The 26565-nt window shown below is 48.5% G+C and overlaps 1 protein-coding gene across 1 annotated transcript in view; it reads left to right on the top strand.

Moving 5' to 3' along the window:
• Positions 1 to 26128, top strand: part of Ranbp10 (RAN binding protein 10) — a 62195-nt gene extending 36067 nt beyond the window's left edge. Inside the window, exons 4-14 of the mRNA XM_051169249.1 lie at positions 7462 to 7629; positions 13193 to 13215; positions 15131 to 15315; positions 20124 to 20236; positions 21602 to 21710; positions 21813 to 21961; positions 22126 to 22330; positions 23088 to 23209; positions 23688 to 23833; positions 24132 to 24243; positions 24595 to 26128. Coding sequence (XP_051025206.1) covers positions 7462 to 7629; positions 13193 to 13215; positions 15131 to 15315; positions 20124 to 20236; positions 21602 to 21710; positions 21813 to 21961; positions 22126 to 22330; positions 23088 to 23209; positions 23688 to 23833; positions 24132 to 24243; positions 24595 to 24725 — 1463 coding nt within the window. The 3' untranslated portion in view covers positions 24726 to 26128. The remainder of the gene's footprint in view (positions 1 to 7461; positions 7630 to 13192; positions 13216 to 15130; positions 15316 to 20123; positions 20237 to 21601; positions 21711 to 21812; positions 21962 to 22125; positions 22331 to 23087; positions 23210 to 23687; positions 23834 to 24131; positions 24244 to 24594) is intronic.
• The last annotated feature ends 437 nt before the right edge of the window (positions 26129 to 26565 follow it).

The following is a 26565-nucleotide window of genomic DNA, read 5'->3' as shown; positions in this document are numbered from 1 at the left end:
CGACTATACTAGCTGGGCCATATGCTGCAAATGGCTCATCTGTCGCTCTGCACAAGCTTAGGAGAGGAAGCACTGTGCCAGGTTAACTTGAGAGAGCGAATAAACAACAGGAAGTTTAATATCCTTCCTAAGGGTGCAGCAGTGGAAAGCAAACACTAGATGCAGGTGGTGGTGCATATCAGGTGTATTGGATATTGCTGGCATACGTAGGTGGGTTTCTGATAGTCTGGAAATGCTGCTGTGTGTACCTGCCAAACAGGAATTATTCTTTCCTACCTCGTGTAAGCTGGGACCCTTGTTGCTCATAGCTGACGAGCGCCCACCAGGCCTTTTGTTCAGCCATCATCTCTCTGGGACATCTTTCCTCTCAGGAGCTAGTGCTTCATAAAGGTGTGCCATGTGGTGCTCCAGCCCCCTCTGAGGGAAGCTGTGCTTCTCTCCAGCTGGGTGAGTTGGATATCAGGGCTGCGCTAAGATTTTGGGTGCTCTTCCTTCTCAATATGGCAGCATCCCTGGGCACAGAACTGGGAGTTGCTTCCCCTATTAGTATTGTAGTCCTGTACATCCTTCCTAAGCCAGTGCGTAGCCGAGAGGGCTGGAGAGAAGCAGCTCATTGGTTGTTACCCTGTAGTTTAGTACTGTAGGGTTCCTTAAGACAGCCCTGACTGTAAAAGGAATCAGTCAGGACATTCCCTAAAGCCAGTGAGCAGCTGCCCAGGACCAGGACAAGAGAGAGAGACGCTGGTGCTGAAGAGCCTTGGTCCTACCCGGCCCATTGTTAAGCCTTCCTTTCTGTCCTTCCTCTATCTGAGATGTCCTTGGAAGGTATCCGGAATGGCGTGATGCTCAGAAGCGGTGGAGCTCTGGCAACAGGTGCTGCATGGCAGTTCAGAGTACAGGTGGTTTAGCAGCTGGATACCAGAGGTGGGGAACTAGTCAGAAATCTTGATGGGTCATGTGATAGTGTATGGTCTCCAAGAGAGGAGCTCGTTTAGTGTGAGAGTCTCTACCTCTCATCTCTTGGCATTTGTGCGCAAGTCCAGTAGTGCCAGTAGCCCTGTGGCTATCAAGGTTGTTTTTGTTTGTTTGTTTTTCGAGACAGGGTCTCTCTGTTTTAGCCTTGGCCGTCCTAGACTCGCTTTGTAGACCAGGCTGGCCTCAAACTCACAGCCGAGTACTGGGAGTAAAGGTGTGCGCCACCATGCCCGGCAAAAATTCTCTTTTTTGTTTGTTTTGTTTTGTTTTGTTTCAAGGCAAGGTTTCACTGTGTAGCCCTGGCTGTCCAGGAACTCACTCTGTAAACCAATCTGGTCTCTGATTCATAGAGATCCACCTGCCTTTGCCTCCCAAGTACTGAGATTAAAGGGGTATTCCACTACCATATGGTTAGACCTGGTTATTCTTACTCCTGGACGTTTGGGTTCATTGTGGGTAGAATTCTGTTCTTTCAGATATCTGCTCCTAGTTCTCTATAAACACACTGGACTTAAAAACTGTTTCTCAGTGTGTTAGTTTATTCCTGTAACTCCCTCACTTAGGAAGCTAAAGCAGGAGGCTTACTCTGCGTTCTGGACTTGTGCTACAAAGTAAGAAACTGTCTGAACATGTATTTTTCAAGCTGAACACAGTGTACACTTGTAGGTCCAGCTACTAAGGAATCCAAGGCAGGATGATCTCTTGAGGCCAGGAGTTCAAGAACAACTTGGGTAGCATAGCAAGACTATCTCATTATAGATGGCTGTGAGCCACCATGTGCTTGCTAGGAATTGAACTCATAGCCTTTAGAAGAACAGCCAGTGCTCTTAACCTCTGAGCCATCTCTCCAGCCCGCACTTGGCTGTCTTCATAGTAGCCTCAGGACCTGAGGCTTAGGAAACCCCTTGGCTGGCTAGCCCACCACATTCCTTTCCACAACAGGCCCTGAGGGTGCAGCGCTGAGAGGCACCGGACATGGCCCTTGAGTATGCATGTGCTCCAAGGGCAGAGTAGGCCCGGGTGTTCTGCTGGAATTTTAGTGGACTCTTCAAGCTGTTTGCTGAGAGAGGTGGGTGCTGACCCCACTTATCAATGCAGAGCAAACGGAGCTATACATGTACAGAGCACCCAAGTGTGTTCAAGAGAATGAGAGAAAAGAACCTTACTAGAAATACTTCCTTTGGCTTGGGCCTCATGCACAGTCTCGCTGAATCATGCCATTCCTGAAAGAAATTCAGCTGAGAGAACCAGGAACTGAGTGAAAGCGTTGGGGTTCAGATTCAAATGCTGAGTCAGCAAGAGCATTAGAGCCTGTGAGTTTGAGGTCAGCTGGGGCAATATGGTGAGACCCCAACCGAAATGAAACAAAATCAAGTCCTTTGGCCCAAAGTCCACTGCTGAGTGGAATGTGGAAAGATACTGGTTTGAAGGCCCAAACTCAGGCCAGCTCTGTGGGTAAGGCATGGGCTAGCTGCTCTGTGGGCAGTGCTGGGCAGGAAACTACAGGGTAGCCACAGCCTCGGCCCTCTCCCAGGGTTTTGACCTAATATATTGATGATGTGGTTTGAGGTAGAGTCTTTAACGTTCCTTGTTACTTTGGGACTGAAGGCCTTGGTGTGTCCTGGTGGATGGGAGTGCTCCCAGGGCAACCATGCTGGAGTCCTGGCCCTCCTCACAGGGGTCTCTCACCTCTGGGACATACCGAGCATGGTATGTGGGGATGCCGCGACAATGAGGCATTTCCTCAGCCACCCTCTACTTATGTGTTAGATCTTCCTATTTTGATGATGAGTCAGGGGAAGTGGGTGGTACTGGGTTTCTAATCTGGACATGTGGATCCTTCCCTTTGGGTTACTGGCATCTGGTAGGTACTTGATTGTGGCAAGGCCCTCTGCCGTCGGCTTTTCTGCTAGGGTGCCAGTGTGGTCAGTTCCCTTTGAGAGTAGCAATACCTAATTTCCTTGGAGAAGGAGGAATGGTACCAACATCCTGGCAGTGTGCTGTCCCCATTTAACAGCCCCAGCCATCTTTTGAACCAGAGCTAACTGGATGGGATTCCCTGCAGAGCCTGACCCAGACAGTCCTGCCCACCTGTCCTTGTTTTGTTTTGTGGTGCTGGGCATCAAACCCAGAAGGGTTTCAAGCATGCTAGGCAGGCAATCTGCCACTGACCTCTACCAAGACCTCTGTGGTCTTGTAGTGGCAAATCGCATTACCAGAAACATTCCAGCTTTATAACCAGACTCGCCCAGAGAAGGGGAAGTGTGTTGGTGTAGGAGAGAGAGTACCATTCTTTTTTTTTGTTTTTTTGAGACAAGTTTTTCCTATGTAGTCTTGACTGTCCTGGACTGACTTTGTAGACCAGGCTGGCCTCAAACTCACGTTGATCCACCTGCATCTGTCTTCCTAGTGCTGGGATTAAAGGCATGCACCACCACCACCGTCCGGCTGAGAGTACCATTCTTAAGGAGAGGGTGCTGGGTAGGAGAGAGCTAACTCAGGCATGGCTGTTGGTCTCCTAAATAGGAAAGGGAATCTTAACACCATAGGTGGCTCTCGAGCTACCAGGGACATTACATCCTCTGCCTGTTTCATAGGTGAGGAATGAAGAGCCAGAGGAATGAAGCTTTTAGCTGGGCAGAGTCAGATCTACCCCCTGGCTGTAGGTCTGTTTCCAAAGTGCAAAAGTAACGTCATTGTCAGTCTCTATTATATGTGGATCCTCATGTTTGCTAGACAGACACGCATCACTAAATTTTATCCTCAGTCCTAATAAACATTCTCTGAACAGCTACACGAACCAGATGTTCAGGAGTATGGACAGACGGACTTTTGAGTAGGGTCCTTTATTTAGCCCCATAACTTTGATTGCATTAAAGAAGAGAACTTCAGCTGGGGGTGGTGATGCACACCTTTAATCCCAGCACCTGCACCCAGGGAGGCAGAGGCAGGTTTGGATCAATGTGAGTTTGAGGCCAGCCTGGTCTACAAAGGGAGCCCAGGACACCCAAGGCCACAAAGAGAAACCCTGGCTCGAAAAACCAAAAAAAAACAAACAAATAAGCATCAACCAACCAAACAAACAAAAACAACAACAAAAAAGAAAACCATGCAAAAAATAAGCAAGCAAAACAAAACAAAATGGAAGAGAACCTAGCTTGGTCTACTGACCCTCTGGAAGGCAAACAGGCACTAGGTCTCAGGTACCCAGATGTTTCTCAAGGCTCTTTGTAGCTCTTGGCTCTAGTCTCTGCTTATTAGCTTTAGCTAAACTGACTGTCTCTATGAGGTTAGAACAGTGGCTGAAAGGAATTTTGAGAGCTGCTATCCCCCTAACTACCATGGAAAGCAGTTTTCTCAGATGAGCTAACTGTATCCCCTTCACCAAAATGTCTTGCCCTCTGATCCTCTTGTCAAGTAGAACTTTGCCTGAGTGTATGGTGTCGGTGCACCACATACATGCAGTACCCAGAGAGGCCAGAGTAGGTCCTGGGATCTCCTGGAACTGGAGTTACAGAGGATCGTTAGCTACCATGTGGGTGCTGGAAATTGTACCCATGTCCTCTGGAAGAGTAGTCAGTGCTCTTAACCACTGAGCCATCTCGCTAGTCCCTACCAGGTATCTTTTGCTTACTTGTTTACTTACATGTTTTCTCCTTCTAGAGTCCTTCTAGACTGAATATCCCTCTTTGAAAACTCCTAGTAGTAGGCTGTTATTAATTAATCATTGGCAAAGGGGGTGGTACTTTTTCCTTTCCAGAAAGGAAGGTCCCATGCTAGCTATGAATCATGCTATTGCTATAGCTGCTATTCCCAAGGAAATTCATAATATTCTGAGTGAGTCCAGGACAGCCAAGGCTAACACAGAGAGACCCTGTCTTGAAAAAAATAAAAAATATGTTTTTATTTATTATTATTCTATGAATATGAGTGTTTGCCCACATGTGTATGTATGTCTTGTGTGTGCAGTGCCTGAATAGGCCAGAAGAGGGACTCGGACCCCTGGAACTTGAGTTAGAGCAATTGTGAACTGCTTTGTGGGGGCTGGGAACCAAACCTGGGTCCTCTGCAGGAATAGCAAATGCTCTCAACCACTGAGTCATCTCTCCAATCCCCTGGTTTTTGTTGTTATTTTGCTTGAGACAGTGTTTCACTGTGTAATCCACCCCTGGCTGGTCTAGAACTCTTTTTTTTTTTTAAAGATTTGTCTATTATTTATATAGTATTCTGCCCACATGTGTGCCTGCACACCAGAAAAGAGCACCAAGTCTCACTATAGAAGGTTATGTGCCACCATGTGGTTGCTGGGAGTTGGACTCAGGACCTCTGGAAGAGCAGCCTGTGGTCTTAACCTCTGTCTGAGCCTTCTCTCCAGCCTTGGCCTAGAACTCTTAAGTAGACCAGGCTAGCCTAGAATTCACAGAGATCCAGTTGCCTGACTGCTGGGATTAAAGCCGTGCAGCACCAATTGTGACAACATTCTGTTGACTTGTCAGTAACACTGCCCTATATATACTTGCGTTAAAGTTGACTTGAATTGTACTGCTAAGATGGGAGAAGAGCTCAGAATATAGTCTGTAGTATAGTATGCTTAGTACAAGTGAGAGCCTGGAGAAGAAAAAAATTCAGAGGAAGGATTTTGTCCGGTGTGGTAGAGCACACCTATAATTCTCATTATTCAAGAAGTTGAAGCAGCCGGGCATGGTGGCGCACGCCTTTAATCCCAGCACTTGGGAGACAGAGGCTAGTGGATCGCTGTGAGTTCAAGGCCAGCCTGGTCTACAAAGTGAGTCCAGGAAGCCAAGGCTACACAGAGAGACCCTGTCTCAAAAAACAAAACAAAACAAAAGTTGAAGCAGTGGAATGCTAATTTTGAGGCCAACCTGGGCAGTTTAGACCTCGTTTTAAAATAAAATGTAAGCCAGGCATGATGGCGCACACTTATGATCCCAGTGCTCTAGGAAGCAGAAGCAGGCAGATCTCTCTGAGTTCGAGGCCAGCATGTTCTACAAAGTGCATCCAGGACAGCCAGAGCTATACAGAGAAGCCCTGTCTTGAAAAACCAAAAAAAAAAAAAAAAAGGAAAAGAAGAATTAATACAGATACATGGTGGAGTGCCTGCCTGGCATTCCCAAGCTCCTTGGTTCAATCCCATCAAAAAGAAAAGAATAAATTATTTGCCAGTTAAAACACATACTTTTAGCCGGGCATGGTGGCCCACGCCTTTAGTCCCATCTCTCGGGAGGCAGAGGCAGATGATCGCTGTGAGAGGACAGCCTGGTCTACAAAGCAAGTCCAGGACAGCCAAGGCTACACAGAGAAACCCTGTCTCCAAAAGAAAAAAGAAAAAAAAACATACTTCTTTCCTTTTTCTATTGTTATTATTGTTATTATTATTCTTTTTTGTTGTTGTTTTTCAAGACAGGGTTTCTCTGTATATCCTTGGCTGTCCTCGAATTCTCTCTGTAGACCAGGCTGGCCTTGAACTCACAGTGATCCACCTGCCTTTGCCTCCCAAGTGCTGGAATAAAAGGCATGTGCTACTACTGCCTAGCGGCTTTTCCTTTTCCTTTCTTTCTTTCTTTCTTTCTTTCTTTCTTTCTTTCTTTTCTTTCTTTCTTCGTTCTTTTCTTTCTTTCTTTCTTTCTTTCTTTCTTTCTTTCTTTCTTTCTTTCTTTTTTTCTTAGCTTTTCCTTTTTCAAGACAGGGTTTCTCTGTGTAGTTCTGGTTGTCCTGGGCTCAATTTGTAGATAGACCAGGGTGTCCTCAAACTCACAGAGCTCTGCCTGCCTCTGCCTCCTGAGTGCTGGGATTAAAGCTGTGTACCACCACTCCAGGCACATATACATGTTTTTAGCAGCTGGGAATGCTGCTACTCCCCTGGAATCCTAGCACCTGGGAGACAGGGGCAGGAGGATCAGATGTTAAAGACCAGCCTCAGCTCCATAGTTGTGGACTTCATGACATCTGTCTGGAAAACAAAAGCGTTGTGATGACCCATCAGTATAGACCTCATAGTTTCTAGCCTGCGCCTTCATGAGGCTTCTTCCTCTTCTGCATTAGTCTTGTAGTAAGCCCCTTCCAGGTTTTGGTTCCTGCCTCAGCTCCCCAGAGGTGATGATCTGGTGGGCTCACTATTAGAGAATGTGTGTAACTCAGCAAGACCTGAGTTACAGGTCTTTTAGTTTATTTTATTTTTTATTTTTTCGAGACAGGGTCTCTCTGTATTAGCCTTGGCTGTCCTGGAGTTGCTTTGTAGACCAGGCTGGCCTCACAGCAATCTGCCTGCCTCTGCCTCCCGGGTGCTGGGATTAAGGTGTGCACCACCACCACTTGGCTAAGACCTTGTCTTAAGGGCAGCTCTGAAAAGACCATACTCCTGAGTGCTGGCTAAGGCAGGCAAAGAGTCGGGGAGTATAACTGAGACCTTCAGACCTTCCTCTATCAAGTACTTACTTTCAGCTATCCCTGCTCTCTTCCCTGCAGGTTGGGACAAACATTCCTATGGTTACCATGGCGATGATGGGCATTCCTTCTGTTCCTCCGGGACGGGCCAGCCTTATGGTCCCACATTCACCACGGGAGATGTGATCGGCTGTTGCGTCAACCTCATCAATGGCACCTGCTTCTACACCAAGAATGGCCACAGCCTTGGTAGGTGCATAGGAGACTTTGGAGGGTCTGGCCCGAGGGGCTGGTTGAGGGGAAGCTCAAGAGTAGGCTTTGAAGTCAAAGCCGTCTCGTAGAACACCGGCACAGTTCTGGGGACCTGCAGTCGGTTGCAGCCATTGGAATCAGGTGAATGGAAGGCAACAGGCACGCCCGTTGTCAGCTCGTCCCTTCAGCAACAGTTGTATGAGCCCCAGGTGGTTACTGAGGGTGCAGCAGTAAGTATTCTAGTCATGATCCTGGTTTATTTTGTCTGCTGTACTTGGTGAAGAAGAAGTTTGAAGGGCCTGAGTGTAGCTATCGCTGACTATGGTTTGCATGCCTGTAACCTGTCCCAAACTTTGGCCAGCTCTTCTGAAAGCAACAGTGATGGCTGCCAGACAGAATATAAGCAGACAGGAAGCAGCCATTAGAGGGAACAGAACCCTGGCCTGTTCATGATTAACATGCAGCAGTGTTGACAGAGTTACAAGTAAAAATCCAGAGAGAAGTTTACGGATGGGCTGCAGAAAGGGCCGGGAGGAGGGGCAGGTGTCCTAAGGTTAATTCTGCAGTGATGATGGGTATGAGAAACAGGAGTAGAGGTCCAGCAGGGTGGATGGGATGGGCACACCTGTGAGAGAGGAGCTGGGCCAGTGGGGTGTTGAGCAAGTGGAGTGAAAGAATGCAGTGGCGGGAGAGTTGGGGGTCTGATGGGCTCCTTGAGCTTGAGCTGGACCTGGTGATGAATGCACTCTCGAGGTGGAGGCAGGGAGAGCAGAAGTTCAAAGCCATCCTCAGCTGTAAAGAGATTGAGGCCAGTCTAGACTATAAGAGCACTTTAAAAACTGATGGCGCATGCCTGCAGAGGCAGGTGCATCAATGTCAGTTCAAGACCAGCCTGGTCTACAAAGCGAGTCCAGGACGGCCCAGGCTACACAGAGAAACTCTGTGTCAGAAAACCAAAACCAAAACAAATCAAAACAGGGATTTGGGGAGGAGAGAGAAATAACATGTCAGATGTGGCCTATGCCTCAAATCCCATCATTCAGGAGTAGAGCCAGGATGGTTTCATGCGTTAAAGGCTTGCCTGGGCTATGCAACTGCCCCAAGATGGTTGCATAGGGATGTGACTTCCACACGTGTGCTGTGGCATATGTGTGCCCCTATTCACATGAGTACATTCATACACAAGATAAAATCAATTAATTAATATCTAAAACATAGGGAGACTTTTCCAGAGAAACGGACTTTGACTTTTCTGGTGCCTTGTCCTGCCAAGTGCTGACTGGTATATGGCCAAACTGTCCCAACTTGGTCCCTAGCTGCTGGGCTTGCCTGGCTTGCAGAGGTCTCTGCTCTAGCTACACCCTGCTTCTCCCAAGGAGAGGACCACAGTACCTTACTAACCAGGCCACTAAACTTTCCAGGAATGGAAACTGGGTGCCCACATCTGTGTGGCTTTTCTAGGTGGTGAACCAGTGCAGAATCAAAGGCCCTAAGGGATTTATGTTTACTATTGACTGAGGATGAGCAACTAAGAGCCGGCATTCTTCAGCAGGGCAGTTTGTACACCACAGCCCAGAGCCAGCAGGAAAGGACAGGGAAGTGGGTGAGAGAGAGCATGTCACAGTGCACAGCTTCCCCCTGGAGAAACTCTCCTGAGACTGACTGTCACCTAGTTGCTGGTGTCCCACTGGCAGGATCATTCTGCTTTCTGACTCTGTTTCCTCACTTGGTGTATACCTGCCGCCCAAATCCCAAGGGCTATTGTCTTCACTCATCGTGTATCCTTTCTCCTGCCTGTCTGCAGCCAGGCTCAGTCTACCCCTTCCAGCACTTGCCTTTCCCATCCCTCTAGCTTGTCCGCGTCTTGCTTACAGTATGATGTCTGTGTGGGATTTAAGATTTGGAGAATACTGTGCTGTACTGAGTACCTGTATGTCTAACGTCTCCTTTGGGCCCTATAGATGTGCACAGGGACACAAAAGAGTCACAAACTCTTTGCTGGCCAGGTCCCCTCAGGCCAGGGCTTGTATTTATCTGCCAGTGAATGCAAACACTTACACACATGTGGTTGTGAATTGCCTTTTGTTTTCTATCTTTATAAACATTTTTTTCTGTGGTCTTGTTTCTTAATATTTCATCTTAGACTTCTGTTAACCCCAAAGTTAGAGACACAAGTATTATTTAATAAAGATACTCAACAAATTAGAAGGAAAAAAGGCCAAGATTTGAGTCCTATATATAACTGAGCTTACCCAGGTAGACACCAACCATTAAGAACCCATTGTGTAGGCCGGACGTGGTGGTGTACACCGTTAGTCCCAGCCCTTGGGAGGCAGAGGCAGGTGGATCTCTGTGAGCTCGAGGCCAGCCTGATCTACTAAGTGAGTTCCAGGACAGCCAAGGCTACACAGAGAAACCTTGTCTAAATAAATAAACAAACAAACAAGCAAACCAAAAGAACTTGTGTGCATCTAGAGATGTAGTGCAGTGGTAGAGTACTTTCCTATCTTCTTCAAGATCCTAATTCAAGGCAAAAGAAACACAGAAAAAGGCTAAAGAATAGATTTACCCTCCTTCCCTTAAAAAGAATAGCAGTTCTGTTCTCTCTGGTAGCATAGGCTGTAATGCCGCCTACTACCACCACCACCACCTCTACTTCCTTTTCCTCCTCTTTCTTGACTTTTCTTTTTCTTTTTTTTTTTTTTTAATTTATTTGCTTTTATTTTATGTGCATTGCCTGCATGTATGTCTGTGGCTGTCAGATTTTGGAGTTATAGACAATTGTGAGCTGCCATGTGAGTGTGGGGAATTGAACCCAGGTCCTATGGAAGAGGATCATCTCTCCAGCTCCACACCCCCCCCACCCCCCATCCCCTTTCTTTTGGTTTTTCTTTTATTTATACAGTGCTCTGCCTGCATGTGTGCCTGCAAGCCAGAAGAGAGCACCAGAACTCAGTATAGATGGTTGTGAGCCACCATGTGGTTGCTGGGAATTGAACTCAGGACATTTCAAAGAGTAGCCAGTGCTCTTAACTTCTGAACCATCTCACCAGTCCCCACCCCCATTTTTTTTTTCCTGTTTTGAGACAAGGTTTCTCTGTGTAGCCTTGGCTGTCCTGGACTCACTTTGTAGACCAGGGTGCCTATAGGCCAGAAGAGGGCACCAGATCTCATTACAGATTGTTATGATCCACTTTGTGATTGCTGGAAATTGAACTCAGGACAGCCAGTGCTCTTAATCTCTGAGCCATCTCTCCAGCCCAACAAGAATGTTTTAAAATTTAAAAAATGAAAAAAGAGCTTGAGGTAGAGACGGTGGTAGAATAATTGCTTGGCCTGGTCAGGTCCTGGCTTCCATGCCTAATGCTGGGGATAGCGGCTAAATCAAGTATGTCAGCTTGAAGCTTATGCTTTACTATATGGTCCACAAGTGTATTGTTGAGATCTTATAAGTCCTACCCGTTGCATTTCTTAGATCATGAAATTTCATGCAGTTAGAGTGATAGATGCTTAGGGAACCTTCCCACATCATGTGCCATCTTAGCACTAATAAGCTTCAGACTCTCGTCCTCTCCACGTCAGGGGAGTAGAATTACCCATCCTGTCCCTGGCTTCTCTGGTCCTTTTCTTTGTCAGAACACTCAAACTTTATGTGCCATCATTCAGTATCTCTGTAATTGCTTGTCATGTACTTTCTCTTGGTGAATTCAGGGCTACTTTGAGGGTCAGCTGGCTTACAGCTGTTTCCCTAGTCCTGTTACCTGACCCAGGACCTGCAAGGCTTCGACAGACATTTGATGAGTAATTGAGTCAGTGGAGATGGAGGACTGATATGTGGTCCACAGGTGGCCTGTGTGCATGTGGATTCTTCTCTGTGTGGTTCTGTACTGACTCACATGGTCTTGTTTTCAGCTCCAGGGCCCCCAGACCCTGATTGACCCAGGATTCTTCTCATCAGCAAGTCTGGCTATCTTGTTTGCCTGGCCTTTCTTCCTGTGGGTTTGCCCAAGTCTTATTATCACAGCAGCCTTGCTGAGGCTCACAGGGCCTCACTGGGGAGCAGTGTTGCCTTCTGCAGTGCAGCACAGATTAGAATAGTTTCTTTCCTCAGTGTCCTGGAAGCCCTTCAAGGACTTGTTGTTCCTGGCGCCATTGTGAGGCAGAGCTGGGCAGGTCTGAGTGGGTCAGCCTCTGTCCCAGAGTGTGGCAGTTTTCTCACTGTGTAGCCCAAGTGCAGTCAACTTGTACCTAGACCTCACGGTGTATGAAGCAGCTTTCATAGAGAATCTCATCCCGCCCTCCCGCCTCTCTCAGTAAAGGATTCACATATTCCATTCTTCAGTTGGGCTAGAGTAGTTTGGGTCACTTGCCAAGGGTCACAGAGCAGTAAGGAGTGCCTCCTTCTTTTAAGGTCCTGGGAGTGTCTCCTGAGGCCTGGGACTGAGTAGCATTATGGATCCTCTGAGATCTACAGGGCAGCTCTCCAGCCAACTACATTGTAACGAGGGGCTTCTGAAGCTGTGACTCTGACCTTGTGTGTGAGGCTCACCGTGGCCTCAGGCCATTGGAGCATAAGGTTTTTTTACTTTCATTCATTGAAGAGTGAAGTAGCCGTGCAAAGAATGTGTCATCTCTCTTCCCAGTGGGTTTCATTCTGTGAACCAGGGTGAGAAAGCTGTGCTCAGACTTTACCTGGGCTGTGTTGCTGAGTTCTATTTCCTGCCCCATGAGGGTTCAGGGAGACCTTTGGAACCTTCCAGGGGTCAGTGGCTTGAATTCTCTTAATGCCAGAAGCTAAGAAGTTGCCAGACAATGAAAGACTTTATTCAAAAAAAAGGGAGGGGCTGTGAGGTTTTGGAAGAGGCTCTTGGCTCCTCACATTCTGCCTCAACTCCTGTGGATATTGCGCAGGTCTACTCGTATGTCTGGGGTTGCACGACCTACTGCAGCTCAAATCTGAAGTCTCTAGAGATGCATTCTCCACTCCCTACAGGAGGGTTTGGGGATGCACAGTCCATTTTCAGCCAGAGCTTGGATAGTAAGGAACTTCTGAGGACTTGGAACTGGTGGGTCTAAAGCTGAGCAGTACACATCTGCCAGCTCAGAGTGTTGGACTCAGAATAGGGATGTGTGCAGACCCACCACAACCAACATCTCAGGAACCAAAGGCAACTCATTTAGCCCCTGGAGTTCTTTTCCTTGTCTGTAATATGAGAGAACAAGCAGATTGCCTGTTCCAAGGGATTGACGTAAGGAGAGGGTCGAGTAAGAGGCTTCACTAAATAGCCAGAGATAGATAGATCACTTGAATAACTAGCTGGACATAGATTGTTTCCTGTAGTTCTTTTTAACAGATCTTCCTTGAAAAGGTGAAAAAACTATAGGCAATTAATTACATAAGATTCTGGTTAGATTATCCAGCAAGAGGAAGGCTCAGGACTAAAACTACCAGGTCCTAGTTCATGCCTGACTACCACCTGCACCTTTAGTTCACAGAGGCCCTGGAGACCAAGGGGCCATCCCTAGCCAGTCACTGACTACTGTTCTTTCCTCCCGACAGGTGTAGCCTTCACAGATCTCCCGGTAAGTACTACAAATGGGCCTTCCTTCTCCTGGGCTGCTGAGGGCTGCCTGGGTGGGTGGTGGTACCTGCAAGTGCAGGGTGTGGAGTCTGGCCCTTTCCCCAAGCAGGCCTGTGTGATGTACTGCCAGTTTGAGGGTACCAGTAAGGGTTACCTGCTGGCCATCCTCTCTCTTCAGCAGCAAGGCCTGGTCTTCCTCCACGTCTCTTAGCAGGTGACAGAAATTTGTGGCATTTTCTAAGGCAGTTATGGCGGGAGGGGGTTAGGGGATGGTGGTGGAATGAGGGTAACTTTATGGCACAGCCTGGTCAGAATTAGATGCCTGTGACTTCCAGCTGTTGACCGGGGTGTGGCTTATAGGGATTGCTCCTAAACTTTTAGGAATCTGGTCCTTCTACAGAGATCCCTGAGCAAAGCCAGCACCCCTGGAAACCTAGAATGCTACCGCTCCCAGGCATTCCCCTAAGCCTGGGAGATGAGTTTTGTAGTGGTGGGGGTTTCCTGTCAGCTTAGCTTGGGATCCATCCCCACCTTCTCCATCCCATTACTTTACTGAGCATTACAGGCGCTGTCACATGCAAAGCCTTCACCCAAAATGCTGGGAGCCTGGCATGGGTCTGTGTACCCTGGCTGGCTCTGAAAAGGAGACGTTTGCTGACTTTGGTTGTTTTAGGATCCTGGGTATCCCACTGTGCCCCAGGAAGTGTATTTGTGATCTGAGGGGCCTCTGAATCTTGATTGCAGTACCCACAGTCATGTTTGAACTTCCTGTCTATGTATCAGACTCCTTCCTTCCTACCTGGAGGCCCTAGAAAGGGGCTGTTGTCCTAGGCAAAGGGAGCAGGCTCAGAAGAATTCTGACTCTGGCTGGGGAAGCATCTAGGTATGGAGACATGACATGAAGTGAACAGACGTGAGTGTGGGCAGCGTGCCGTCAAGTGCTGGAAAGACTGGGAAATATCCCTGTGGTCTTTGCCTGTGATGTGGAAGATGGGAGAAAAAGGAAGGAAGCAGTCTGGTGGGCTGAGTCCCATGTGCCAAAACCACGTGTGTTACTTGTGAATGACCCATTGCCTGAAGAGTGGAGGGTGAAGAGGGTACAAGAGAGCCAGAGGTGGTGGTGCACACCTGTAAGCCTACCTCTTGGGAGGTGGAGGCAGCAGGGTCAGTTCAAGGTCATCTTCAACTACATAGTGAGTTTGAGGCCAGCTGGGCTACATGGCACCCTATCTTTAAAAAAAAAGAGTGGCTAAGGGTCCCTAGGAAATGGTGTCTAGTGGTACAGGGAGGAGGTGGGTGAAGCTTTGGGCATTGGCAATAAGAGCTGCAGGAGGCACTGAGGGTGTGGCCTCACTAAAGCTGGCTTTGGGAGGTGGATAGTTAAAGCAGAGAGCTCCATGCATCACTGACCAGGAGGCCTCTGCTGAGTAAGCCTCTGACAGTTAGAGGAGCAGCCTCTCTCTCTCCATCACCAGGTCCAGTAGCAACTCACCCAGTCTCTGCCTGTTCTTCCTCCTCTCCTGTATCATCCCATCCCCTAATGTACCTCTTTTTGGTAGCTGAGGGATCTTTGGCCCTGCATCACTTTCTAGAAGTCATAAGCTGCCATGTAGCACATTTTCATTACTACATATGTAGGGGGTGTACAGCTCTGCCTGCCACTGTACCCTGGCTGCTTTCTATAAGGGGCCCCCAGGCCTTGGGGACACTGTGGCCTTTGATGCAGGGCAGAAGACTTTCCATGTAGAGCCATGCTTGCTTTTCTTTTTCTTCTCCCCTCAAGCTTTTGGGTATAGTTTTCCACTAAGGAGGCAGCTCTCTTCCAGCCCTATTATTGGCTGGCAGGAGCCATGGAAGTGAGGAGAGGCACCCCTGCTGCCCTCAGGGGCCTGACTGACATTCATTCTTCTCCTCAGGCCAACCTCTACCCTACCGTAGGCCTGCAGACACCAGGGGAGATTGTGGATGCCAACTTTGGGCAGCAGCCCTTCCTGTTCGACATTGAGGACTATATGCGGGAGTGGCGTGCCAAAGTCCAGGGCACTGTCCACGGCTTCCCCATCAGTGCCCGGCTTGGCGAGTGGCAGGCGGTGCTGCAGAAGTGAGTGTTACCCCCTCGCACTGGCATCATGGAGCTGTAGACCAATGCAGTCCTGCAGAGTGCTGACAGTTCCAGTAGTGGGGCCTGCTTCTGGGAAATATGGTAGAAGACTCAGTTTCCCTCTCACCAGTGGACATCTCCCTCCACTTGTAACTCCATCTCTAGCCACTAGAGGCACCTGCTCTCATTTGCATTAACCTACGCATGGTCTGCATACACCGACATATAATTAAAAATAATAGCAATAGCCAGGTGGTGGTGGCCCACGCCTTTAACCCCGGCACTCGGGAGGCAAAGGCAGGGGGATCACTGTGAGTTCGAGGACAGCCAGGGCCATACAGAGAAACCCTGACTCGAAAAACCAAAAATAAATAAATTAATAAATTAATAATAATAATAACAACAACAATTAAAAAAAAAACCTTCTCCTCAGCAAGCTCACAGGCGGCTTCTGTGTGTAAGATCACCAGCACAGGCTGGGCATGGTGGCACATGCCTTTAGTCCCAGCACATGGGAGGGAGAAGCAGGCAGATCTCAGTGAGTGTAAGGCTAGCCTGGTCTATATAGTGTGAGTTCCAGGACAATCAGGGTTATGTAGAAAGACTGCATCTTTATTCTTTTTTTTTTTTTTTTTTTTTTTTTTTTTTTGAGGCAAGGTTTTTCTGTGTAGCCTGGGCTACCCTAGACTCCCTTTGTAGACCAGGCTGGCCTCGAACTCACAGCAATTCGCCTGCCTCTCCCTCCCGAGTGCTGGGATTAAAGACATGTGCCAACAACAACAACAAAGTTATAAATTAAAAAAGAATCATCAGCACAGCTGTGTTCCTTCATGAGGCTGTTCTGTAGAAGTTCTGGAACCACTATAGTTTATTCTTTTGTGGACAATTGCAGGCCAGCTGTGGTGGCACACGCCTTTAATCCCAGCACTTGGGAGGCAGAGGCAGGTGGATTGCTGTGAGTTTGAGGCCAGCTTGGTCTACAAAGGGAGTCAGCCAAGGCTACACAGAGAAACCCTGTCTCGAAAAACCAAAAATAAAAAAGAAAAGAAAAGGAAAGAAGCCGGGCGTGGTGGCGCACGCCTTTAATCCCCGGGAGCAGAGGCAGGCGTCCGCTGTGAGTTCGAGGCCAGCCTGGTCTACAAAATGAGTCCAGGATGGCCAAGGCTACACAGAGAAACCCTGTCTCTCAAAAAAAAAAAAAAAAAAAAAAAAAATAAAAAAGAAAAGAAAAGGAAAGAATCCATATTGCAGCCGGGCGGTGGTGGTACACGCCTTTAATCCCAGCACTCTGGAGGTTGAGGCAGGTGGATCACTGTGAGTTTGAGGCCAGCCTGGTTTACATAGTGAGTCCAGGGTAGCCAGGGCTGTTACACAGAGAAACCCTGTCTCAAAAAAACAAGACAAAGCAAGCAAACAAACAAAACCCCACATTGCAGGGCTGGAGAGATGGCTTAGCTGTTAAGAGCACTGGCTGCTCTTTTAGAGGTCCTGAGTTAATTCCCAGCACCCACATGGTAGCCCTTAACCATCTGTAATGGATTCTGAATCCTTCTTTTGTTGTGCATGAAAACAAAGCACTCATATACATAAAATAAATATATTTTTTTTAATCCACATTGCCAAGCTTTGGCTTGAGGTCACTTGACAGGGTCAGTATCCAGCTAAGTATCCCTGTGTCCATGTCAGAGTGCATTAGGGCAAGAGTCTTCCCTAGGATCAGCCTAGTAGGTCCTTGGCTAATTAATCTCTAAATTGTCTTGGAAGCCAACCATGCTGAGACCCCCAACAGGGGGCCAAGTTTGGGTCTTTATTTCACAAGCCAACCTCATCCTTGGGTGAAGCAGTGACCATTAATCACCCCTGTTAGGAGGTGGGTGTTAGCTTGGCTCCCAGGAGAGGGGGCCAGCTTGGCATTGTTCTGCGAAGGCAGTGGGGGCCAGGAGTAGAGATGCAGTATACAATGGGATCTCACCCTGGCTGAGTCAGTCTCTCCTCCCCGCCCTTCACCCCACCCTTACCCTTTCTCCTCCATTCACAGAGATCTGCCTGCCTCTGCCTCCCCAGTGCTGGGATCAAAGGCGTGCGCCGCCGTGCCTGGCTTCCATTCACTCTACTGGAAAGAACTACCATTGTGTGACATCCTCAGTATTTAACCTTCCTTTCTTGAATGATTGATACTAAGGCAGCCTTAGGGAAGGGCTGAAGCACAGAGAGCCAGACCCTGGTAGGGAAGAACCGCTTGACCTCCTCTGCTTCCCTGAGGAACAGAGCAATGCCATCCCCCACAGTATGTTTTGTGGTTGAAGGGGACAAGAGGTGGAGTTACTTTCAGCATTTGGGCTCAACACATGGGTGGTTTTTGCTTATATGTGTGTATCCATGTGCCTGTATGTGTCCTGTGCAACATTTGCAAAGACCTGCACATAATTTGTGTTGTGTTATTTCATGTAGCATTATCGTATAAATGTTGGAAATGGCTAGGTTATGTTGGAGATAGCTTGTCACAAGTTTCATGCCTGGCTGGCTTGCCCTGGTGAGACTCCAATATTATCATCCTCCCTCCCCTCCCCCTCCTCCCTTCCCTTTTCTGTGACAGCAATAGGATCCAGACCTTCATACATGCTAGGCAACCACAGCACTGCTGACCTGAATCCCCAGCCCCTGTTTCTTTTGCTGATATAGTTAACTCTTTCGTAATAAAGAAATTTACATGTCTGAAGTTACTTTCTGGGGCTAGAGATATGGCCCTGAGGTTAGGAGCACTTGCTGCTCTTGGTGGCAGCCAGGTTTGGTTCCCAGAGTCCACATGACAGCTTACAACCATCTGTAGCTCCAGTTCCACAGGATTTGACACTTCAGGCATCAGGCATACGCATAGGACATCTGCATACATGAAGGCAAACACTATATAAAATAATAAATAAGTAATAAATGCTTGCCAGGCATGGTGGTGCATGCCTTTAATCCCAGCACTTTAAACCCTGTCTGATGGCCCTCTAAAGCAGTATTCTTAAGTCAAAGAAACTGTATTTTATGTTTATTTTCTTTTAGAGATTTGTTCTTATTTTCTATGTATTAGTGTTTGGCCTACAGGTTTGTATATATATATATATATATATATATATATATATATGTGTGTGCCTGGTACTTGTGGAGACCAGAAGAGGGCATCAGATCCCATGGAAATGGAGTTACAAGTGGCTATGAACCACCATATGAGGGCTGGGAACCAAACCCTCTATAATAGCAGCCAGTGCTCTTAAACCACTGAGCCATCTCTCCAGCCCCAAGAAAGTATATTTTAGAGGCATCTGATGGCTCATTTGAGCCATGGTTTTTTTTTTTTTCCCTTCAAAATACATTGCTCTTCTGTTTATGATAATCATAGTTAACAATTACTTCCAAGAGTATATTTTTTATCCAAAAGTAAAACGTTATTGAAAAACTGATATCAAAGTAAGAGAAAAAAGTATAATATTTTTTAAAAGAATATCTTCTATAATATGTAATTCTATAATAAGAAGTTATATTTGTTTTCAGTTCATGCCAAACATTTTGTTTGTACTATCTCATCCCTTAAAACATAAGAAGATAGCCAGGCGGTGGTGGCACACACCTTTAAACCTAGCACTTGGGAGGCAGAGCCAGTTAGATCTCTGAGTTCGACGCCAGCCTGATCTACAAAGAGAGTCCAGGGCAGCCAGGGCTATACAGAGAAACCTGTATTGGAAAACAGAAAAACAACAAAACAAAACAAATTGTTGTACATTGTGCCCTTCCACAAAGACTGTACTCCTATCAGCCATGCTGTGCCTGTCTCTTCCCATCAAAGTCAGCCTGTTGTCTGAATTTTTGGTCCTGATACATGGTATATTATGGAGTTAAATTGGTCCATAGTCCTCTTATTCCTCTAGAGCTGTGGTTCTCAACCTTCCTAATGCTGTGACCCTTTAATACAGTCCTCATGTTGTGATGACTCCTAAGTTTTTTTAAAAAAGATTTATTTACTTATTTTTATGTATACAGTGCTCTGCCAGAAGAGGGCATCAGATCTCATTATAGATGGTTGTGAGCCATCGTGTAGTTGCTGGGAATTGAACTCAGGACCTCTGAAGGAACAGTCAGTGTCCTTAAGCTCTGGCCCATCTCTCCAGCCCAACTCCCAATCTTAAAATTATTTTGATGCTACTTCAAACTGAAATTTTGCTACTGTTATGAATTATGGTATAAATATCTGATCTGCAAGATATCTGACATGATCATCAAGGGGTCGCAATCCACAGGTCGAGAACCACAGTTCTAGAGCTAGTGCCACCACTTAGCAGGCTCCCTGGGGACAGGTACGGCTGTCTAGTACAGGCAGCCCAAGGTGCCACCCTACCTTCCTCACCATTTGCTTACATTTAGTAGTTTTGTCAAGGGTAGACATGCCAGGCATCCTCTGTATTCTGGCACTTGCCACATTGCCTGACGAGGGTGCCGTTTTAGGCAGCCCTGGGTAAACTCACTGACCAGATCTGGACTTGCTGCAGACTACCAAAAGACATCCATTTCGGTGAACTTGAGGGCAACATATCCCAGAGAACTGTAGCCACCCCTCTGCCCCTGTGAGCACAGATGTGACCAGCCCCTCTCCTACTGACAGCATGAGCCCTGAGGGGAGTTTTTATTTTCTTCACCCCTTTGAGATTAACCTCTGAGGTATGTTTAGGCAAGACCTCCTGGGTATGTATGCAGTCTGTCTCCCTCCAGTGCTCCATGAGAAATGTGGTTCTTGACTGTTACCTTAAGCTCTTCTTTTTTTCTAGCATGGTCTCATCTTACCTGGTGCATCATGGGTATTGTGCCACAGCCACAGCTTTTGCCCGAATGACTGAAACCCCGATTCAGGAAGAACAGGCATCCATAAAGAACAGACAAAGTAAGGTTAATTTTTCTCTCTCCATGCCTTCTCACCTGCCCTTGGATCTGTAGCTCGTTCCTGGTTAGCCTGTCAAGCGTCCAGTCTAATTGTACCATCCTGGAGACCAACTTGCTGGCTCTAGTCCCTGCTCCTGTCCTTCATTCAAGATAAAATTGCCACCCGGGAAGCCGGCAGCCTCAGAAGGTCTCAGAGCAGCCTCCCTCCACACTTTGAAAATAAGGTGTAGGCCTGGTCCTGGCATGGCAGAATCCTGTCCCTTCATGCTTGCTTCCTCTCCCTGTTCCCTGAATCCTGGTTTCTAATTGATCTGCTATTTATGGCCATTCAAAAGGAGTTTTCGCATCTTGCTACACCGCTATCCTGCCTTTCCCATCACTTATTCAAGTTTAATGGTTCTGCTTGTTCTCAGGCAGAGAGAGGACTGGGTACTCAGACAGATGGAGCCAAGGCTCTGTGACTGTGGCCATGCTCTCTGCCTGCTCCCTGCCCTCTGCCCTACCCTTCACATATAACCTATTCTTTCTTGGCCAAATGCAGCTCTCCCAGTGTTCTGTGTGTTTGGAACCCTTTAATGGAAGGAGGGGTGGGGTAGAGAACAGAACCCACACAGTATAAGATAAGTGGAGGAGAGGAGAATGTGGGTGAGTGGATATATATGTGTGACTGTCTGTGAGCGCCTGCCTTTGTCTCTGAGCCCATCACCTGTGTCTGTGTATGTGTCTGTGTCTCCTAGAGAAGCTGTGTTCAGCCAGATAGATGGAAAGGTATCCTACCCTAGACTTGGGATCTACAAATGAAAGAGCCTCAGACCCAGAAGTCACAGCAAGATGCACCAGGCCCTAGGGCAAGAGTGAGAAGGCAGTAGCAAGATGCTGATGGCCAGAGAGGTGCCATCCTCAGAGATGCCAGTGTGAGGTACTCTACCTCTTCTCCTAGTATGGAGCACACTACAGCATTTACAGATTGTCAAGATGTGAGCCCTAGCCCAAGCCAATACACACCCCTGTGAGGCCTGAAGAGAGAGCAGTCTAGCTGAAGAGGCATCCTCAGGCTGTCCCAAGGTCATGGTCTCACAGCCAGGACCCCCTCACTAGCTGCCTCGCTTCCTTGCCCCTCCTACCTCTGGGCTATGAGTTCTTCTTGAGGGCTCCATGACTCCTGACCAAAAGCAGCCTCTGCTGTGGTGCTGGGAAACCAGATTCTCGTAGCCTTTTCTGTGAGCTTCTCCAACCAGCAGGGTGCTAAGAGCCAGCCTTCTGATTGCTGGCTGGCCCATGCCTTCAGTCTGGCCATGTTCTAGGCTTGTGGCCAGGGAGATGGGGCAGTCTCAGCCCTTCCTCACAGCTGTGCCCTTCTCCATAGAAATCCAGAAGCTGGTGCTGGAAGGCCGCGTGGGCGAAGCCATCGAAACAACCCAGCGCTTCTACCCTGGGCTGCTGGAGCACAACCCCAACCTGCTTTTCATGCTCAAGTAAGTCAGGTTCACGGTTCCCGAACCTGGCCTTCAGCTTGCAATGGGAGCCCACAGCCTGGGCCAGGCCAGGGGCATCAGTGTGCTCTTCCCTCCTCACAGGTGTCGACAGTTTGTGGAGATGGTGAATGGCACGGACAGTGAGGTCCGAAGCTTGAGCTCCCGAAGCCCCAAGTCCCAGGACAGCTATCCTGGCTCCCCCAGCCTCAGCCCCCGACATGGCCCCAGTAGTTCCCATATACACAACACAGGTTAGCCATTTCCCAGAGTTCTCTGGGAAGAGCTGGTGTGTAGAATGGCTATCCCACATACCTTTCCTTGTACTGGATTGGGTAGAAGAGAAAGGGAGAGACCACTCTGACAATCCCTGGGGCCCAACTTCTGACCTCCCTTCTCTGACCTGCCTGGCTTCTAGGAGCAGACAGCCCCAGCTGCAGCAATGGCGTCGCATCCACCAAGAACAAACAGAACCACAGTAAATACCCCGCACCCAGCTCCTCTTCCTCGTCCTCGTCCTCCTCGTCCTCCTCTTCCCCGTCCTCCATCAATTACTCCGAGTCCAACTCAACAGACTCCACCAAGTCCCAGCCCCACAGCAGTACCAGTAACCAGGAGACCAGGTGCCTGTCTTGCTCCGCTCTCGCCACTCTTCTGTTCTGTGCCTGCTGGACCAACCACTTCTTTTAAGTGCTGCCTTCTGCCCTCTACCCCTCTACCCTCACCTTTGTTGTAGGTCTGTGCCTGGATTACAACCTGTTGAAAGGTCAGGCCAAACACTAGTTCTGGCTTTTGTTCCTACTCAAGATGCAGCTGTCAATTTTTCTTGGCTCTGGCTTTGTTTGGAGGTGCTGACCCTGCCAGAACGTGGTGGCCTACACAGGGACTCCTCTCAGGAGGCTTGGCCTAGTACAACATCTGGGGTCTACTGTAAGGGAGTTTTTTTGGAATCAGGCTTATAGACAACCAGGTGACCTGGTCTGTAGGTCGTAGCTCCAGATGGCTTTCAACAGGCCCTAGGCCTGCCTAAAAGCTGGCCTTGGTTTAGGTTCAGCCAAGGCTACAGAGACATCAATCAGTTCAGTTGGAAGGGGTGAGGGGGATACATATGTCAGCCAAGAGGAGAGCCAGTGAGAACAGAGTCACAGGGGCAGCTTTGGGACAAGAATGGGACTTGTGTAACAGGCACCTGGAGATAACTAAGTTTTGGAGCCTAAGGAAGCTTGGCCTGTCCTTTCATGTTCCTGGCACTCCTTCAGTTGGATGCCATTATAGGACCTCTTATGGTCCCTCAGGTAAACTCCTTCAGTCTACCTGAAGCAGTCGTCAACAAAACCGGCATGGAGGCCCAACTCCTTGTGTTTCAACTTTTCTCCACAGTGACAGTGAAATGGAGATGGAGGCAGAACATTATCCCAACGGTGTGTTGGAAAGCATCTCCACACGGATTGTCAATGGTGCCTACAAGCATGAAGACCTGCAGACAGATGAGTCTAGCATGGGTAAGCACTGCTCCTTAGCATGACTCAGCCCCTGTGTTCCCTGAGAGGGCAGCACTGCTCTTTAGTATGACTCAGCCCTAATACCTACTTTCTCCTAAGTGGGGCTATGATGGCAGCTCTGGCAGCTTGAGAAACTTGAGCTGGACTAAGTCCTCCTCTTTCTTGGGCATTCCTGGATGCATCCTTAAGGTGGATTCCAATGTGTAGGAAGGTCCATGCCTGCTGCCAAGACCAGAGTCCCTTCAAGGCTAAAAGGGGGTTCAAGAATGTGGACCTCATTAACACCGTGCCTCTGTGCAGGGTGGGAAGAGGGAGGTTCTAGGACTTTCCCGCGTCTGGTCTGTGTGCCAGGTAGACTTAGGCTGCTTGGCCTGCGTCCCCAGCCCTTGCCTGCCTCTCAGAAGCTGTGGCGTCATGGGGTCCTTCTGTCCTTCCCTCTTCACCCTCTAATGTGTTTTCTGCTGGCCTCTGGGTGCAGACGATGGGCATCCACGGAGGCAGCTCTGCGGGGGCAACCAGGCTGCCACAGAAAGGATCATCCTGTTTGGCCGAGAGTTGCAGGCATTGAGTGAGCAGCTGGGCCGCGAGTACGGCAAGAATTTGGCCCACACGGAGATGCTGCAGGTATAGGATAAGCCAGGTCCTCACACAGAGTAGTTCCCCATTTGATACCGGGGCTCTGGGAGCACGGAAGGGTAGTAGTAATAGGCCAGAATGGGCTCTAGTTGTGTCTGCAGTGGAATGTGGGGCGTTTACGGTGTACCCCACCCACTGTAGGATCTAAAGAGGGGATAGCCTTGCTTGACTCTATAGTTGAGGTATATTGAGCTCTCCCTGGGCCCCATGCAGTGTTCTGTCCTCCTGACGCTCTGGGACTATGTATAATGTGCTACATTCCTCTCACGAGTACTCTGTCCCTTAGGATGCCTTTAGCCTACTCGCATACTCAGATCCCTGGAACTGTCCAGTTGGCCATCAGCTTGATCCCATCCAGAGGGAGCCTGTGTGTGCTGCTCTCAACAGCGCCATTTTAGGTGAGTGTGTCTAATGAAAGCAAAAGCTAACCCATGAGTGTGAGGGTGGCCACCTTCCCTCTTCCTAGACATGGCATCAAGACTGGTATAGGCCAATTGGGTTTTCAGGACTACTCCCTCTAGCCAGCCGAGTTCACTGGCTGCTAGTTTATGGGCATGGGCCAGGCCAGGTACTCAGGTTCCTATCATGAACGCAGGGTCATGGGCTGGTGCCTGGGGCACTCAAACATTGAACACTCCTCCAAGAGTTCTGTCCTTACCCTTAATTCCACCTTCTGCCTCCAGGGAATTTTGCCCTTGTGCCCAGGTCCTTGACTAGGCATTGACCATACCTTGTAATCTTTTCCACAGAGTCTCAGAACCTGCCAAAGCAGCCTCCTCTGATGCTCGCCCTGGGCCAGGCATCCGAGTGTCTACGGCTCATGGCCCGAGCAGGCCTGGGATCTTGCTCCTTTGCCAGAGTCGATGACTACTTGCACTAGCTGACCTTCTTGGCTGGCTCTGTCTAGCCCTCCTTCAGCCCTAGGGCTGGAACAACCCTGCCCTCCATAGGCACCTGGTACAGAGACCTGGAAGCCACGGGCAGAGTCCACTCCTCCTACCTGGCCGGCAGGTCCACCCTCCCTCCCTGCCCCTGCCTCCCTCCTTTCCCTGTCCTCTCCTCCTTCTTCCTCTCCCTTCCATGTGCAGTGGCCTGTGACACAGTATTGGCTGGTTACTCATGTAGTGGCTTCTCCTTTAAAGGAGATTTTGTTTTGAGGAGAGGTTGGATTTTTTAACATTTTTTTCCCTCCTGACTGAGCCACCAGTGTTTATCTCGGGAGAGTTTGTGCTGAGCTGGTTTCTGCTAATTTAGTAATGAAGCCTATCCAGGTTGATGATAGCTTATTATTTTCATAAGTAAAAAAACAAACAAACAAATGAGATTATATATATATAAATATATATATTAAAAAAAAGAAGACACAGTATTTATCGTAGCACTAGTGGTCCAGCACCTCTTGGGTGAGGCTGTCCAGACACCATGTGTTTTTATTTGAGTCCAACTCATTAAAAAAGAATCATCTCTTGTCACTTCAGTCAAGTGATATGTTTATTTTAGGCTCCCCTTTTGTTGAGCCACAGGTCCAGCTGCTGCCCAGGAAATCAAAATGGGTTTGGGGAGGATGCTTGGTGGGCAAGGTCAAGCTAAGCTGCTTTGCAGCATCCCAAGAGGTGTGGGTCACTAGGCCCCATATACGTAGACAAAAAAGAGAGCTGCAGGTTCAGGGATTCAGGGAAGTGAGGTGGCCCAGGGGCACAAAGCAAAGCAAGGGAACACAGGGTCCGTAGCCAGCACACTGTCTACCACTCTCCCCTGCCTCTCACTGCCTGCCTCTCCCCTCTCTCCCATCTCAATACCCTGCCTTCCCTTGTTAAGATGGCCAAATAATTCATTACTCTCAGTTGATTGCCTGGGAACTACCTGCCTTCAATCCAAGAGCTGCTGTATGCCAGGCTGCCAAGAGGAAGACTCCATTCCCAGGACAGAGGCTCTTAAGGACAGAACTGCTTTCTTCCTGCCTGGGTCTTCACCATTACTGCCCAACTCTGATGGGATTGATGTTTTCTGATATGGAGAAGTAGGTACCTCGTGGGGCCTGATTCTTGGACCACTGGTCCCAGAGTGGATGGAACCCTTGACTTCCTGGTCCCGATTTCCCTACAGCTTGGCCCCAGCAACTCTTAGGAAGAGAAGACTCCATGGGCCTTATAAATGTCCCACCAGCTGTTTCACATGGACCCTCACAGCTGGTGGGACAACAACAACAACAAAATACCCCATTATCACAGGGCTGAGATGCTGCCAGGATAAGGGTGGGCCATCTGTGGAGGGGCTGTTTGCCAAGGAAGAGGAGGGTCTATGCAGAGGAGACCTGAAAGGGCCAGGATCTTACCTACTTCACAGGGTGGGTGAAAAGCCCAGGCAGCCTCTGCAAAGATCAGGGTCCATGGTGGCAGAAGCCACAGGTAGCCATCCAGTCTCTATCTGCATCTGGGCTGGGTGAGCTGGTGTTGTATTGGTTGACACAGAAATCAGTGGTAGAGCCCACCAGGCCTCACGAGGTCCACGGTGGGACAGAACAAAGTTAGACCATCTGTCAGTGAGGGCCTCGGACCCTGACTGAGATCTTCCAAAATTTTGCTTTAGGGGCTGATCCTACAGGCAATTATGTTTTCTTGGTTCCTGTCAGGGCCCTAGTTAGCAGCTCGTTAAGAGGTCTTGTCTTGTGTAAAAGAAATTCAGCCTGTCCAAGGCTGGAACACCCAAGCTCCAGACTC

The sequence above is a fragment of the Acomys russatus genome, chromosome 26 (genome assembly GCF_903995435.1).
Source record: "Acomys russatus chromosome 26, mAcoRus1.1, whole genome shotgun sequence".
Taxonomy (NCBI): domain Eukaryota; kingdom Metazoa; phylum Chordata; class Mammalia; order Rodentia; family Muridae; genus Acomys; species Acomys russatus.
This window is presented reverse-complemented; position numbering and strand designations above follow the sequence as displayed.